This window comes from Salvelinus fontinalis, chromosome 31, assembly GCF_029448725.1.
Source record: "Salvelinus fontinalis isolate EN_2023a chromosome 31, ASM2944872v1, whole genome shotgun sequence".
Lineage (NCBI taxonomy): Eukaryota > Metazoa > Chordata > Actinopteri > Salmoniformes > Salmonidae > Salvelinus > Salvelinus fontinalis.
The window spans coordinates 35,011,001-35,026,099 of NC_074695.1; the positions used below are offsets into that span (position 1 = coordinate 35,011,001).

The following is a 15,099-nucleotide window of genomic DNA, read 5'->3' on the forward strand; positions in this document are numbered from 1 at the left end:
CAATCTTCTAATTACAACAGCCTTATGGACTTGTGTGAGGAGAGAAATAGAATGCAGGAGCCGCAAAAACAGGCCTGCCCTTTAATTAACCTATGCCTACACAAAGCTTAATAAAATATTTGTGCATTTCACAGTTTTGCCAACACAGGGTGGGTGCAAGTTGGTAGATCATAGGCTATTGAGCAGTGGGAGATGGGGGACAGAACAAACAATTCTAGGGTTATTTTACTAAGGGCACTCTAGTCATTTAGGGGTTTTAATTGTATGTGAGTGATATATGCTATATATATTTTTATTTTTAAGTTACGCAAAACAACTGAAATATGGTGCGTTCTGTCTCTGCTCTATACTCCAGTCCGGATAGTGGCGCTATTACTCATCTAATGTTAGTGTTACCCATAAAATCTAATGGTGAAGAAGAAAAACCAAGCGCGGTTGCTTCCTGCCACTCGCATGTATAGAAATTAGAGATGGATTCTTCAAACAGTAACAAACAAAATAATAATCAATCTCTTAACGAAGACCCAGCTGGTGTGGACAACGAGTTTTGTCCCGGCTTCAAGGATGTGGATGCATTTGTGAAGGTAGTGAGCTGGCTAACGAGCTGTACTGTGTCTGCAGCGTGTAAAACGTGGACCAGCTAACGTTAGCTAACTAACGTTAGCTATATGTCTCGTAATAGCAGTAGTAGCAGCAGCTACGTTAGCAAGCCCATCTAATGCTTTAACATGGATTCTAACAAAATAATTTATGCACAACATAAGCAAGAGCTTTGTCTCGGGTGTTCAGGATGGTCAGCCCAGGTTCCACTTCTCGCTACCTAGCTAGGGAGAATCCTCACACAGAAATACCAGAGGCCCAACTCAGCGTAAACCCTGTTCCCCACCAGCAGGTGGAGTTTTTTTCGTTGTTTAGACAAAGCAAGGATATTTTGTATGGAGGTCAATGAGAATGTCACATTGGGTCAACAACCAAAAAATTATGACTTGTTTTCTACGAGAGGTTTGTTTATTTGCTCGAATAGAAGTTTCATAATGGTTAAGTTAAGAGTGTACTGCTGTGAGTAGGACACGTGACATCCCGGAAACTTTGAGAAAAAAATACTCGAGTTGTCTGATATTGCTATTCATGGTATGAGGTTAGTAGCATTTAACCATGTATCTTGTCAGTATATCCATTTTTGGTGACGCTAGCAAGATGGATTATGCATAAAGTTAATTTTATCTTTGAGTAAGCCTTACCCTTTCTCTTCTATAGTATGGACTTGGCACTGTCGTAGCAGCTACCAAGGCATCTGCCAGTCTACCGCAAGTAGGGGATGAATATGACTTATATCGCAGCTTCCCCGGATTTCAAGAATTCTGTGAAACTCAAGGAGATGGACTGTTGCATTGGTGAGTAATAATTTGTAACCCCATAATGCATTGCTTTATTTCACAGGAGCTTGGTGGTGCCATAATTGGGGAGGATGGGATCATAGTAATGACTTGAATGGAATTCGTGAAATGGTATCGAACTCATGGTTTCCAAACGTTTGATACCATTCCATTTACTCCAGTCATTATTATGACTCGTCTTCACATCAGCAGCCCTGAATGCTGATTGGCTGACAGTCATGATATGTCAGACCATATACCACGGGTGTTCTTTTTACTGCTCCAATTACTTTGGTAACCAGTTTATAATAGCAATAAGGCACCCTGGGTATTTGTGGTATATGGCCAATATATCACGGCTAAGGTCTGTGTCCATAAGAAAACGGCCCTTAGCTGTGGTCGGGCCACATGTACATACTGGTAAAGTAGTACTGGATTGTAAACAGTTTGACATTGCTGCCATGAAAAATGGTTGGCATAAAAGTCACTCATGCACCATCTTCCCAACATGTTTGTCTTTTTCTTCCCATGATCAGTATGAGTCAGATAATGCACCACCATGGCTGCAGAGCTCACATGAGAGACCGCAACAAACTGACGGGGTTGGAGGAAAGATTTGACTTGGTGGTTGACTCCAATGATGTAATTCTTGAGAAAGTGGTATGTATACCAAAGTGGCAGCATATTCTGAACTAATCACTTTTCTAATTCCCCATTATTCTGAAGTCAACACTTTTTAAAAATTGATTTTCAGGGTATTCTGCTTGATGATGCTGCCGGAGTCAACAGGAGCCAGCAACCTGTCATGCCCGCAGGTTTTCAGCCCCCTAAGATCGTCGTATCCAGTTGGAATCGTAAGGTGCAGAAACAAAGCTTCTTGGTACAGGGGCCACAAAATTACAAACCTGTCAGAACTATTGTCTAAACATCACGACTGTTATCATGTTACGCCATGGATATCAGTCTGAAAGAAGTCGCTGTAAAAGACGCAATAATCTCTACCAGACAGAATGTTGAAAAAAATATTTAAACGTACACTGCTGTTCAAAAGTTTGGTGTCACTTAGAAATGTCCTTGTTTTTGAAAGAAAAACACATTTTTTGTCCATTTAAAATAACATTGAATTGATCAGAAATACAGTGTATAGACATTCATTTTGTAAATGACTATTGTAGTTGGAAACGGCAGATTTTCTTTTTAATGGAATATCTACATTTATCAGCAACCATCACTCCTGTGTTCCAATGGCACATTGTTAGCTAATCCAAGTTTATCATTTTAAAAGTCTAGTTGATCATTAGAAAATTGCAAAATGGTTATTTTAGCACAGCTGAAAACTGAAGTTTTAATTAAAGAAGCAATAAAACTGGCCTTTTAGACTAGTTAAGTATCTGGAGCATCAGCATTTGTGGGTTCGATTACAGGCTCAAAATGGCCAGAAACAAAGAACTTTCTTCAGAAACTAGTCAGTCTATTCTTGTTCTGAGAAACGAGGGCTATTCCATGCGAGAAATTGCCAAGAAATAGAAGATCTTGTACACCGCTGTGTACTACTCCCTTCATAGAACAACGCAAACTGGCTCTAACCAGAATAGAAAGGAGTGTGAGGCCGCTGTGCACAACTGAGCAAGAGGACAAGTACGTTAGTGTCTAGTTTGAGAAAGACGCCTCAGTTTTCAGCTGTGCTAACATAATTTCAAAGGGGTTTTCTAATGATCAATTAGCCTTTTAAAATGATAAACTTGGATTAGCTAACACAACGTGCCATTGGAACACAGGAGTGATGGTTGCTGATAATGGGCATCTGTACGCCTAAGTAGATATTCCATTCAAAATCGGCCGTGTCCAGCTACAATAGTCGTTTACAACATTAACAATGTCTACATTGTATTTCTGATCAATTTTATGTTATTTTAATGGACAAAAAAATTGCTTTTCTTTCAAAAACAAGGACATTTATAAGTGACCCTGAACTTTTGAAAGCTAGTGTACTTTACCGGTTGTCCTTTTGGCAGAAGGAAGTGGAGATAAAATGTCCACATCTAACGAAAAGTTAATGTTTCTAACATTGTTTGCAATGTTCCTCTTCTATGGTAGTATTATTGTTTTTTGTCTTTATTGAACAGGGGGGTGACTCTGGTTCTGGACGTAGTTCAGAGACATTCCGACTCCTCCAAGCCAAAAACGTCACCAGACCTCAGTTGAAATTCCGGGAAAAAGTTGACAATAGCAACACACCGTTTACTCCCAAGATCTTCGTCAAGCCCAATGCAATAAAACCACTTCCTTCATGTAAGTCGCGTTTGCCATAATTTCAAATAAATTCAGTTGTAACTTAATTTTTGTGCCAACGCTTTCCTGGTATTTAGAAATGACACATCAGCATTGTATTACCCAATATGATCACCTGATCACAACTCTTGGCCTGTTAAGGGTTCATAAGATAACTAAACTATGTATCATTGTGTTCCATGTAGTTGCCAAAAATACAAAATTATTTACTAAAAAGTACCAATTAAATAAATTGTACATGCAATAATGAAGTGCGATGAAGACCTCCATTGATCCCACTTTTCCTGTCGTAGATTTTACCAACAAACACATTCGCAAAGAGAGACCAGAGGATTTGGATGTCCCTGCCGCCCTGGCTGATTTCATTCACCAGCAGAGAACTCAGGAGCATGTAGAAGACATGTAAGACATTCTGAGTCAGTGTACTCTCTTGTTCCACGGTAGAAATGTGATAATATCCCATCTGACATTGCTATAATTTTTCCTCCATAGGTTCGCTCACCCATACCAATACGAACTGGATCACCTTGCGTTACCCGAGAATCTTCTGTCCAAGCCTGAACTCCAGGTAAATTGTTTGGTTAACACTTTATTTGAGGTATAGCGTCATAACTAGGATCCTGCGTTTTGGGCGATAAAATTAGACACTGCTTTTACCGGTATTTCAAGCATTATCTTGCTAGTGTCGCTGCAGGTAAAGAGTTAGAGGAAATGTTATTTACACAAGTTGTCTATAATCAATGTCTGCTTGTGCGTGTGTGTGTTTGGTGGGGGGATTGCCTGAGTCAGGGAGGCTCTGAATCTTGATCGCACAAAACCTATTATTTAGCAGGGAATATTATTTGTAAATCAATTATTATACATCTCACTTTGCTCAAGTTGACTCTTTTAACGGACTCAATCTAATTGTGTTAGTCTCATACACAGTTCACTGCAGATATAAAAGTACAGTAAAGTGCTTTTGTGCTAGCTCACTCAACATTGCAGTACAATATCAATAATATACAAAGGTCAAATAAAAAATTACTAGTAATTATAAGGTATATACATAGTATTATAACTGATATGTGCACAATAGTATATACAGTACAAATTAATGTGCTATGACAAGTATGACTGTTTTCAAATATAAAATGGATAGTGTTTTGGTCGCGCAGTTGAATAAAATTTATAAAATAGAACAGCAGCATTGACTTTGTGGTTGTGTGCTTGTGTGGAGAGTGAGTGCAAATAGTCTCTGAGGTGCAGGTAGACAGCTAGGGTTATCTGTCTGATGGCCTGGTGGTAGAAGCTGTCTCAGAGCCTGTTGGTCAGATGGTAAGAGTTAACAGTCCATGGCTCGAGTGACTGAAGTCCCATGATCTTCCGGGCCTTCCTCAGACACCGGATGCTATAAATGTCCTGGAGGGCAGGGAGCCCGCCCCCGGTGATGCGAGTCCCGTGTAGCTCAGTTGGTAGAGCATGGCGCTTGCAACGCCAGGATTGTGGGTTCGATTCCCACGGGGGGCCAGTACAAAAAAAAAAAAAAAAAAAAAAAAAAAAAGTATGAATGTATGTACTTGTAAGTCGCTCTGGATAAGAGCGTCTGCTAAATGACTTAAATGTAAATGTAAATGTAAATGTATTGAGCCATCCTCCCCACCTCTGTAGAGTCTTGCGGTTGTGTGCGGTGCAGTTTCCCTACCAGGCAATGATGTAGTTGGTCAAGATGCTCATTGGTGCAGCTGTAGAACTTCTTGAGGATCTGAGGTCCCATGCCAAGTTTTTTTCAGTTGCCTGAAGTTGAAGAGGCGCTGTTGTGCCTTCACCACTGTCTGTGTGATTGGTCCATGTCAGGTCCTCTGTGATGTGAATGCCATGGAACTTGAATCTTTTGACCCTCTACTGCAACCTGTTGATGGGGGGTGTCCCCTCCTGTGTCCGGTAGTCCACGATCACCTTGGTTTTGCTGACATTGAGGGAGATGTAATTTTCCACTGCAAGTGCTCTCACTTGCTCCCTGTCTCGTCGGCTATCAGGCCCACCACTGTTGTGTTGGCAAACTTAATGATGGACTCTATTAGTAGGGATGCAAACTGGTGAGGGCCCCAAAAAGTTATTTTTCTCTTTTTTTCACTGAAACGTGCAAAAAAATCCCTTCTAGGGGGAAATTCAGGTTTTAACTAATTAAACAAAGAATATGACCTACATGATCAGTCTGTGTAAAATAAAGTGGTTAATGTGAACCTAACTCACAGCAAAAAAAATGTAAGGAAAGCATTCCAATTATTTGTTGCCTCGACTTTATTGCAAATGACACTCAAGGTAAGAAAAAACAATACACTGATTTTGCTGTTAGCCATGCCAGCCTTTTATAATAGAACGCTTGTGACCACACACATCTAAATATTGCACTTGGGGAAAAAACATCTTAACTTCTTTCGGCTGAGATCATGTTAACGGGATCGACTTGACAACAGCCAGTGAAAGTGCAGGGCGCCAAATTCAAACATCAAATCTCATAATTAAAATTCCTCAAACATACAAGTATTTTACACCATTTTAAAGATGCACTTCTTGTTAATCCCACCACAGTGTCCGATTTCAAATAGGCTTCACGACGAAAGCACACCATCTGATTATGTTAGGTCAGTACCTAGTCACAGAAAAACACAGCCATTTTTCCAGCCAAAGAGAGGAGTCACAAAAAGCAGAAATGGAGAAAATTAATCACTAACCTTTGGTGATCTTCATCAGATGACACTCATAGGACTTCATGTTACACATTACATACATTACATGTGTGTTTTGTTCGATAAAGTTCATATTTATATCCAAAAATCTTAGTTTACATTGGCGCGTTATGTTCAGTAATGTTTTGCCTCAAATATCCAGTGATTTTGCAGAGAGCCACATCAATTTACAAAAATACTTATAATAAACATTGATAAAAGATACAAGTGGTATACATGGAACTTTAGATACACTTCTCCTTAATGCAACCGCTGTGTCAGATTTCAAAACAACTTTTCGGAAAAAGCACACCATGCAATAATCTGAGTACTGCGCTCAGACACAAAAACAAGCCATACAGGTACCCGCCATGTTGTGGAGTCAACAGAAGTCAGAAATAGCATTATAAATATTCACTTACCTTTGGTGATTTTCATCAGAATGCACTCCCTGGAATCCCAGTTCCACAAATGTTTGTTTTGTTCGATAAAGTCTATAATTTATGTCCAAATACCTTATTTTTGTTCGCTCGTTTATTCAAAAAATCCAAATTCATGATGCGCAGGCCAGACAAAGTCAAATAATTCCATTACAGTTCGTAGAAATATGTTAATCGATGTATAAAATCAATCTTTAGGATGTTTTCAACATAAATCTTTGATAATGTTTCAACCGGAGAATTCCTTTGTCTTTAGAAAGGAAAAGGAACGCAGCTACCTCTCACGGGGGCGCGCCTGAGTGAGCTCATGGCACTCTGCCAGACACCTGTTTGAAACAGCTCTCATTCCCTCATCCTTCACAGTAGAAGCCTGAAACAATGTTCTTAAGACTGTTGACATCTAGTGGAAGCCTTAGGAAGTGCAATGTGACCCCATAGACACTGTATATTGGATAGGCAAACCTACAAACCTCAGATTTCCCACTTCCTGGTCGGATTTTTTCTCAGGTTTTTGCCTGCCATATAAGTTCTGTTATACTCACAGACATCATTCAAACAGTTTTGGAAACTTCAGAGTGTTTTCTATCCAAATTTACTACTATGCATATCTTAGCTTCTGGGCCTGAGTAGCAGGCAGTTTACTCTGGGCACCTTATTCATCCAAGCTACTCAATACTGCCCCCAGCCATAAGAAGTTAAGTAGAAATAGAATGAAACAAACAGGCATTCTATTTTTGCTCTATTATAGTGTCCCAATTATTTATTTATTCCACCTTTATTTAACCAGGTAGGCAAGTTGAGAACAAGTTCTCATTTACAATTGCGACCTGATAAAGCAAAGCAGTTCGACACATACAACAACACAGTTACACATAGAGTAAAACAAACATACAGTCAATAATACAGTAGAAAAATAAGTATATACAATGTGAGCAAATGAGGTAAGGGAGAAAAAGGACATGGTGGCAAAGTAAATACAATATAGCAAGTAAAACACTGGAATGGTAGATTTGCAGTGGAAGAATGTGCACAGTAGAAATAGAAATAATGGGGTGCAAAGAAGCAAAATAAATACAGTAGGGGAAGAGGTAGTTTAGGCTAAATTATAGATAGGCTATGTGCAGTAATCTGTGAGCTGTTATGACAGCTGGTGCTTAAAGCTAGTGAGGGAGATAAGTGTTTCCAGTTTCAGAGATTTTTGTAGTTCGTTCCAGTCATTGGCAACAGAGAACTGGAAGGAGAGGCGGCCAAATGAGGAATTTGTTATATTATAGTGGCCACTATAGTAGACATTGATCAAGTGCACAAGGCTACATGTGTGCAAAAATAAAGTTCACTGAGTAAAAAATGTAATAATCCCCCCTCACTCACAAGTGTTACTGTCAAATTCAACACAACAAAAGCAGTATCTTTGGGCTACTGCACATTATTACATTGTAGAACAGATGTCCACAGGCAGAAAGTGTACAATGTGCCAGCAGAGCATGATACCCTTTGTTGACATAATTGATCTCTTTCAGGCAGAGAGTACACCTGCCATACCCCTTTTTATCCACTGTATTGAAAACGTGAGAAAGAGGGAAAGTGTGTGGTGGTCCTTTCACCTCTATAGTGGCATCCACACTTAACTGTTTAACAAGCAACGCCTCATTTTCACACAATTCTCTCATTCTGAAAATGAATTTACTGTACTGTGGAGGGAAAATATTAGTTCACAGATAGTTTGTTAGCTAGTTAACATTTCAGATTGCCAGGGTCCAGTAAGTAACGCGTTCTAACTTGAGGAACGGCAAGGAGTCGTATAACGTTATCATACTAGAGCGAATTGTTTAGGTTACTAACGTTGGGTCATCTGATGTTGTAACATTAACTAGCTAACGTTAGCTGTCTGACTTTATTTTCACACCATAAACTAAATTATTTGATCAGTTCAGTTGGCTAATGTTGCTCAACATTTCTCTGGCACGCTATAACGGATAATTCGATCCAGCTAGCAAGATACAAACTATTTTGGTTTCATAACGGTGAATTTCGACAAAAGGTGTCTAGTTTCATCCCTGTATTAGGGGCAGTTAAAGGGGAGAGTCAATAAAAACAACCATGAAAGTATATAGGAAATAATAAAGTCCAATATTTTCACTTGAAAATGCTCCACATGGGTGCTTGTTGCAGATTACAATAATATATTCAGCAAAACCTGCAACATTGGGCTACTTTACTGCAAACAAAAATGTGCATTATCATGCCTGAGACCTTGTCAAGTCCATCCGGTGTCACTTTTATTTTTGAATAGCTAAATACACGGTCATGAAGCATTTTGACCATGACGCCTGACACTTTGTTGACCTTGACATTGCTGGATATCTTTATTGAAAGCTGTTGGATATCTTTATTGAAAGCTAATATTAGTCAAGTTCGCCTCTAGCACGATTAAGGAAATGTCTGTTTTTTTATCTTTGTGACACATTTTCTCAATTGATGCCAGACTTCATTTTCTGTGTTTTGATTTTTCAGATGTACAAACCACTTGCTGAGACAAAGTGCTCATTCATTGACAATCTGGAGGATCTGGTGGCAGTAAACGAGAAACTGGCCAAGACGTCAGAGTTTGCAGTAGATCTGGAGGTAAATTGTACCTCAAATAACTAAGCTTTAAAGATGGGGAAAATGAACGCTTGCTAGTTTTAGCCTTTTGTGACCTCTCATCTGTCCTACCCATCCTATTTTCTGTTGAATCATGTGTATCTTCTTTCTTAGCACCACTCCTACAGAAGTTTTTTGGGCATCACCTGCCTGATGCAGATTTCAACACGGGATGAAGACTTCATTATAGACACCTTGGTGCTGCGTAGTGAGCTGTACATACTCAATGAGGCTTTCACAGATCCCGCCATCGTCAAGGTCATTGCCTGGTTGTCTAGGCACATTTTGGATTTCACAGCACAATGCCCAATAATGGCAATGGTAGCAGGCTTAGCATTTCAGTTTACAGAAACTTCAGTATAGCCTAGAATTTGAGTCACTAATGTAGGTTTATATGACTTTTGCAGGTTTTCCATGGTGCCGATTCTGATATTGAGTGGCTGCAAAAGGATTTAGGCCTTTACATTGTCAACATGTTTGACACCCACCAGGCATCACGTACCCTTAACCTGGGCAGGCACTCGCTTGACCACTTGCTTAAGCTGTTCTGCAACGTGGACTCTGACAAACGCTACCAACTGGCAGACTGGAGAATACGGTAATGTCATTTCGCTAACCCTCTATTATGCACTTTGATGTTGTAGATGTTCATGTGTGCTCTGATTGTTCATGAATGTGTACCAAATAGTTTTCACTTAAATCTGTTCATGTTGGCCTGGGTGCAAAATATGATTTGATTGAATTGCTTTTGATTTTCCCTAGGCCTTTGCCAGTTGAGATGTTTCAGTATGCCCGGGCAGATACCCACTACCTCCTCTATGTCTACGATCGGCTGAGGGTGGACCTGTGGGAAGTGGGCAACGGGCAGCCTGCCCTGCTGCAGATGGTCTGGCACAAAAGCAAAGACATCTCATTGAAGGTATGCTTCTCAAGCTGAATAGCGCGACTGAACATTACCGCACCACCTAGGCCTAGTTAACTTGTTCAGACACTAACAACGAAAACCCCTCTCTGCAGAAATACATGAAGCCACTCTTCACTGAGAACTCCTACATGGACCTGCTGAGGAAGCAGAAGAAGGCGTTCAACACGCAGCAGCTAACTGCCTTCCGACTACTGTACGGCTGGAGGGACAAGCTGGCCAGACAGGAGGATGAGAGCACTGGGTAGGGAGGGTCTTGCCTATGGACCCATTTGCCGTTTGCTCGCTTAGGAGCTGATGCTCAAGAGTATTTGGTTAGGATTGTGAAGTTGGTCTATGAAAGCCAGCTTTATACTGTCTGCTACATACAACTGTTTTTATATTTCCTACCCTCTTTCCCCAGTAAGCACCTCTCACACTGCTTGAGATGTAAAATCACCTGATTCATCTCAAACTGAGATAGAAATAATGAAAATGGCAAGGGTTTTTGTTAAGTATATGACTTTTATTTAAACTTGCTTGCTGTTTGTTTCAGATATGTCCTGCCCAATCATATGATGATTAAGATCTCTGACATCCTGCCCAAGTAAGTTAAGAGATGCCTGTCCCCCCCCCCCAAAACACACACCTGCCCGCATGCACACACAAACATTAATACCATGTTAAACAATCCCCATCTGTTTGTTTTCTTCTACCAGAGAGCCTCAGGGCATCATTGCTTGCTGTAACCCTGTCCCCCCATTGGTGCGGCAGCAGGTCAACGAGCTCCACCTATTGGTGCAGCAGGCCAGGGAGATGCCCCTTCTCAAGGTGAGACATGCCTGGGGGCAGTGTTGATTGTTTACTATATTTAACCCCAATCAACTACCTGAATTTATTGAGTAGTATCTATTTTCAATGATGACAACCTTGCTAACCAGCTTGACACATCTTGGTTTGGGTGACTTGATGCTGTTATAGTGTCAAATAAGTAACTAGTGAATAAAGGTACTCAAATCAAATGTTATTGGTCACATACACGTGATGTTAACAAATGTTAATGCCAGTGTAGCGAAATGCTTGTGTTTGTGCTTCTAGTTCCGACAGTGCGGTAATATCTAACAAGTAATTAACAGTTCCCCAACTACCTAATACACACACCTAAAAGGGTTAATGAGAATATGTACATATAAATATATGGATGAGTGACGGCCGAGCGGTATAGGCAAGGTGCAATAGATGTTATAAAATACAGTATATACTTATGATATGAGGATTGTAAGCATTGTGAACATTATTTAAAGTGGCATTGTATAAAGTGACTAGTGATCCATTTATTAAAGTGGCCAGTGATTGGGTCTCAATGTAGGTAGCAGCCTCTCTGAGTTAGTGATTGCTGTTTTAACAGTCTGATGGCCTTGAAATAGAAGCTGTTTTTCTGTCTCTCGGTCCCAGCTTTGATGCACCTGTACTGACCTCGCCTTCTGGATGATAGCGGGGTGAACAGGCAGTGGCTCGGGTGTTTGTTGTCCTTGATGATCTTTTTGGCCTTCCTGTGACATAGGGTGCTGTAGGTGTCATGGAGGGCATGTAGTTTGCCCCCTGCGTTTTATACCATGGGTTTCACTTTAATCAATGTTTTCCGTGTGTGTGTGTGTATATAGGCTGAAATTGTGGCTGAGAAGAAGAAAGCACTCACGCCCATAAAGGTTTGTAAAACGAATTAATTGATACCACATCCACTTGGTTATACATTTTCACAGGTCATTTATGAGCACAACTGCCTATATCTGAAGTGCCATGGATTGGTTCTTTTTGCAGCCAGAAATTCCTCTTTTTGGTCCTCATGATACATCCAGAGTCTCTGAAAGTGATTTCCCCAGCTTTACCCCAAATGGTAAGATATATCTTAAGTCCATTGTTAACATTGTTGTCCTTGGCTATAGTCAATTAAACAAATGAAAATGTACTTTGCGTCTACTTTCAGAACTCTCAACCAAAAAGGGGGCACTCTTTTCTGACGAGGAGCAGGGAGAGGAGGTTGACATGCATAAAATGATGGGTCTAGTGGTTTCAGCGAAAATCACATTGTTTGAGGTAAGAACTATCTGATGTCTGTTTGTTTTGGCCCATGAATGAATGGTACACTGCAGTACACCTCTCAGATTTGTTGTCTGTTATAAAACTGTTTGAAATGTGACTGTAATGATGTCGGTTGGTGACTTGTGTGTTTTGTGCTTCTTTTGAAGGAGGACACAGTCAAACACCCATGTCACCTCACAGTGGCTCAACAGAAAGCATGCAGGGTTGTCGAGTCTTTTCAGAACCCTTTCCGAATGGTAAGATGCATTGACCTGGTAATGCCTGGTTAACCAATGATGTGTTTTGTGTTGCTATAATGCATCCTCTTATTTTTAGTATCTACCGTCAAACGACATCCATATCTCCAAAAATGCTAAGTTCGACCCCTCTACGAAAATATATGAGGTATTTAATTCATTGATATTTGTTCATAATGATTGTGGCAGAAATGATGCCTCTGAACTCGGAGATGGTCAATATTATCTTGAAGTTCGAACTGTCGAACTTCATTTGTCCTGCTTGTGTTATATTATCCATGATGTTTCAACAGATCAGTAATAGATGGAAGCTGCAGAGTGTGGAACAGCAGCAGAAGGAGGTAGAGGCCAAAAAGAAAGTGAAGGAAGAGGCAAAGGCAGCAGCAGGTGTGGTGTACTTGACTTGATTCAAATTAACTTTCTAATATTATTTCCAACCATCCTTTGTGAATATTGTGAGATTTCTTGTCCTACAGAGGAAAGGAAGAAGGCCAAGCAGAGCTACCAGGAATCACTTCAGAATGTTGCGACTGTGCGTCAGCAAGCTTCAGTGGGTAGTTTTCACATTTCTTCAGAGCGATAAGAAAACATTTTCAATTCTGTGCAGGCAAGTTATCTCATTACATTGTTTACATTTCCATCAGGAATCTATAAAACCAGGAGGAAAGAAAAGGGAGAGGGTTGCCAGTGAGACAGGAGAGTCGACCCCAAAACCTAACAAGAAACTAATGAAAGCTGCTGAGAAGAAAAACGAGGACTGTACACCACCTCTGGTTTTCAAACCGTATGACTACAGCCAGTCAGATTTCAAGGTCTTTGCTGGTATGCAACCACATGTATTTGTTTATGTTCTATCTGACTTTGGTCATGATATTTGTAGTTGGCTGATGAGATTATTTTGCATCTCCACACATGACCTTCCTTTCTCATTGTATGTGGTGAAATAAATACTTTTTTGATGTTCTAGGGGCCAAAGGAAATGATGGTAAACAGTTTGATCCAGACAGACAAGGCCATGAACCCAGGAAAAAGGTATTATTAACATCAAGTTATAATTATTACATTTGTCAAATTGACCCACTGTGTGTACATTGTGCATTCAACATCATCTTGCTAAGTCTACCTTTAACGCTGGCAAGATATTTGTGGGAAAGTAACAGTTCTCATGATTATTGTAATATCAAGTGAACATTCCTTTTGGTTTCTGTAGAAAAATGCAAAAGCACAAAAATCTAACGCCTGTGCTGGAAACCGAAGTATGTCCTTTTTTGGTGGAAAATCCGAAAGGTAACAAGATTCATGCTTGCTGTTTTGGAGACACCATCGCACTTGCTTGCAAAGATATTTGCTGTAGAAAAAAAAGAAGTAAATAAGTTAATTGCTTAGCCACAGTTACACATGGTGCTTAACTAGCCACCTAAAATTGTTTACAGTTAATTAACACTCTTCTACTTTTGCTAGCTAGAAAATGGTGGGTGTCTCCAGTTTACATTTTACCATTGTGACGTGCATCCATGCATATCCATTTTCTATGCCTATCACAATTCCAGTTTTGATTGTTCCACTAATATCACTGTTGGTTTTCTTTATTCATCTTGCAGAGGAGTCCGTCGTAATTGGCCTAAAAGATAGGTCTACCCATCAATGAACTTCTCTTCTCAAAAAGGAAACATGTTTTAAAATTAGATTTTTTTTGTCTGTGGATCTATTTACCTTATGTTAATACAATGGTGCAGAAAATATTTTTTTCTTTAACAAAGTATTTGCAACCTGCTTATTAAAATCGTTTTTAAGGGAATTTGTCTAATTTATTTTCTTTGTTGATGGAATCCTTACAAAATGTGCTTGCAAACATTCCGACTAGACTTTCAGGTACATTTTTACTCACAGGGATATGGACGATGCTCTCTGCTGGTGCCAATAAGATAGACTACTGTTCGCTCAAATTTAGAATTTTGATAAGTAAAAGACCGTCTCATTGTCTTCTCTTTACACCAATAGCGATTTTCATCCCAAACGATGTTTTCCTGCGATGAAGTTGGGGGTAGAAAATCTATTTAATTTTTTTTTACAATTCTAAACTTGGCGAACAGGGTATGAGAACAATATTAGATTAGGAACATGACATTTTCTCACCCATGGCTCGCAGGTCTGCTCCTGATAATGGCATGCATATAGGCTTACTAGCCCACTAAGCAAATCAGTGCTGGGCAAGGCCCTGTGAGTTTTCCACCCGCCAGTGCTGGATACAAGGCAGAGGTTTTCTTCGCAATGGCTCGCATAGCTGTCAATGGTATTGAAATTGTTTATTTTTGTGCTCAGTTTTATCACATTCTTGCGTATATTCATTTAGTTACAGCACCACTCTTATTTCTCTCACACACAAACCCATTGTAA

At 39.9% G+C, this 15,099-nt stretch overlaps 1 protein-coding gene across 1 annotated transcript; it reads left to right on the forward strand.

The window, feature by feature from the left end:
* Positions 1 to 398: 398 nt before the first annotated feature.
* Positions 399 to 14,500, forward strand: exosc10 (exosome component 10). The gene is made up of 25 exons (XM_055892358.1): positions 399 to 584; positions 1,258 to 1,394; positions 1,913 to 2,036; positions 2,131 to 2,235; positions 3,503 to 3,668; positions 3,962 to 4,070; positions 4,161 to 4,236; positions 9,334 to 9,444; positions 9,577 to 9,720; positions 9,870 to 10,060; positions 10,225 to 10,381; positions 10,480 to 10,628; positions 10,920 to 10,970; positions 11,083 to 11,194; positions 12,028 to 12,072; positions 12,185 to 12,260; positions 12,351 to 12,460; positions 12,613 to 12,702; positions 12,782 to 12,850; positions 12,996 to 13,089; positions 13,179 to 13,252; positions 13,347 to 13,524; positions 13,670 to 13,734; positions 13,913 to 13,989; positions 14,304 to 14,500. Exons 1-25 carry the CDS (start codon positions 471 to 473, stop codon positions 14,332 to 14,334), a joined length of 2,655 nt encoding a protein of 884 aa, XP_055748333.1. The 5' UTR covers positions 399 to 470; the 3' UTR covers positions 14,335 to 14,500.
* The last annotated feature ends 599 nt before the right edge of the window (positions 14,501 to 15,099 follow it).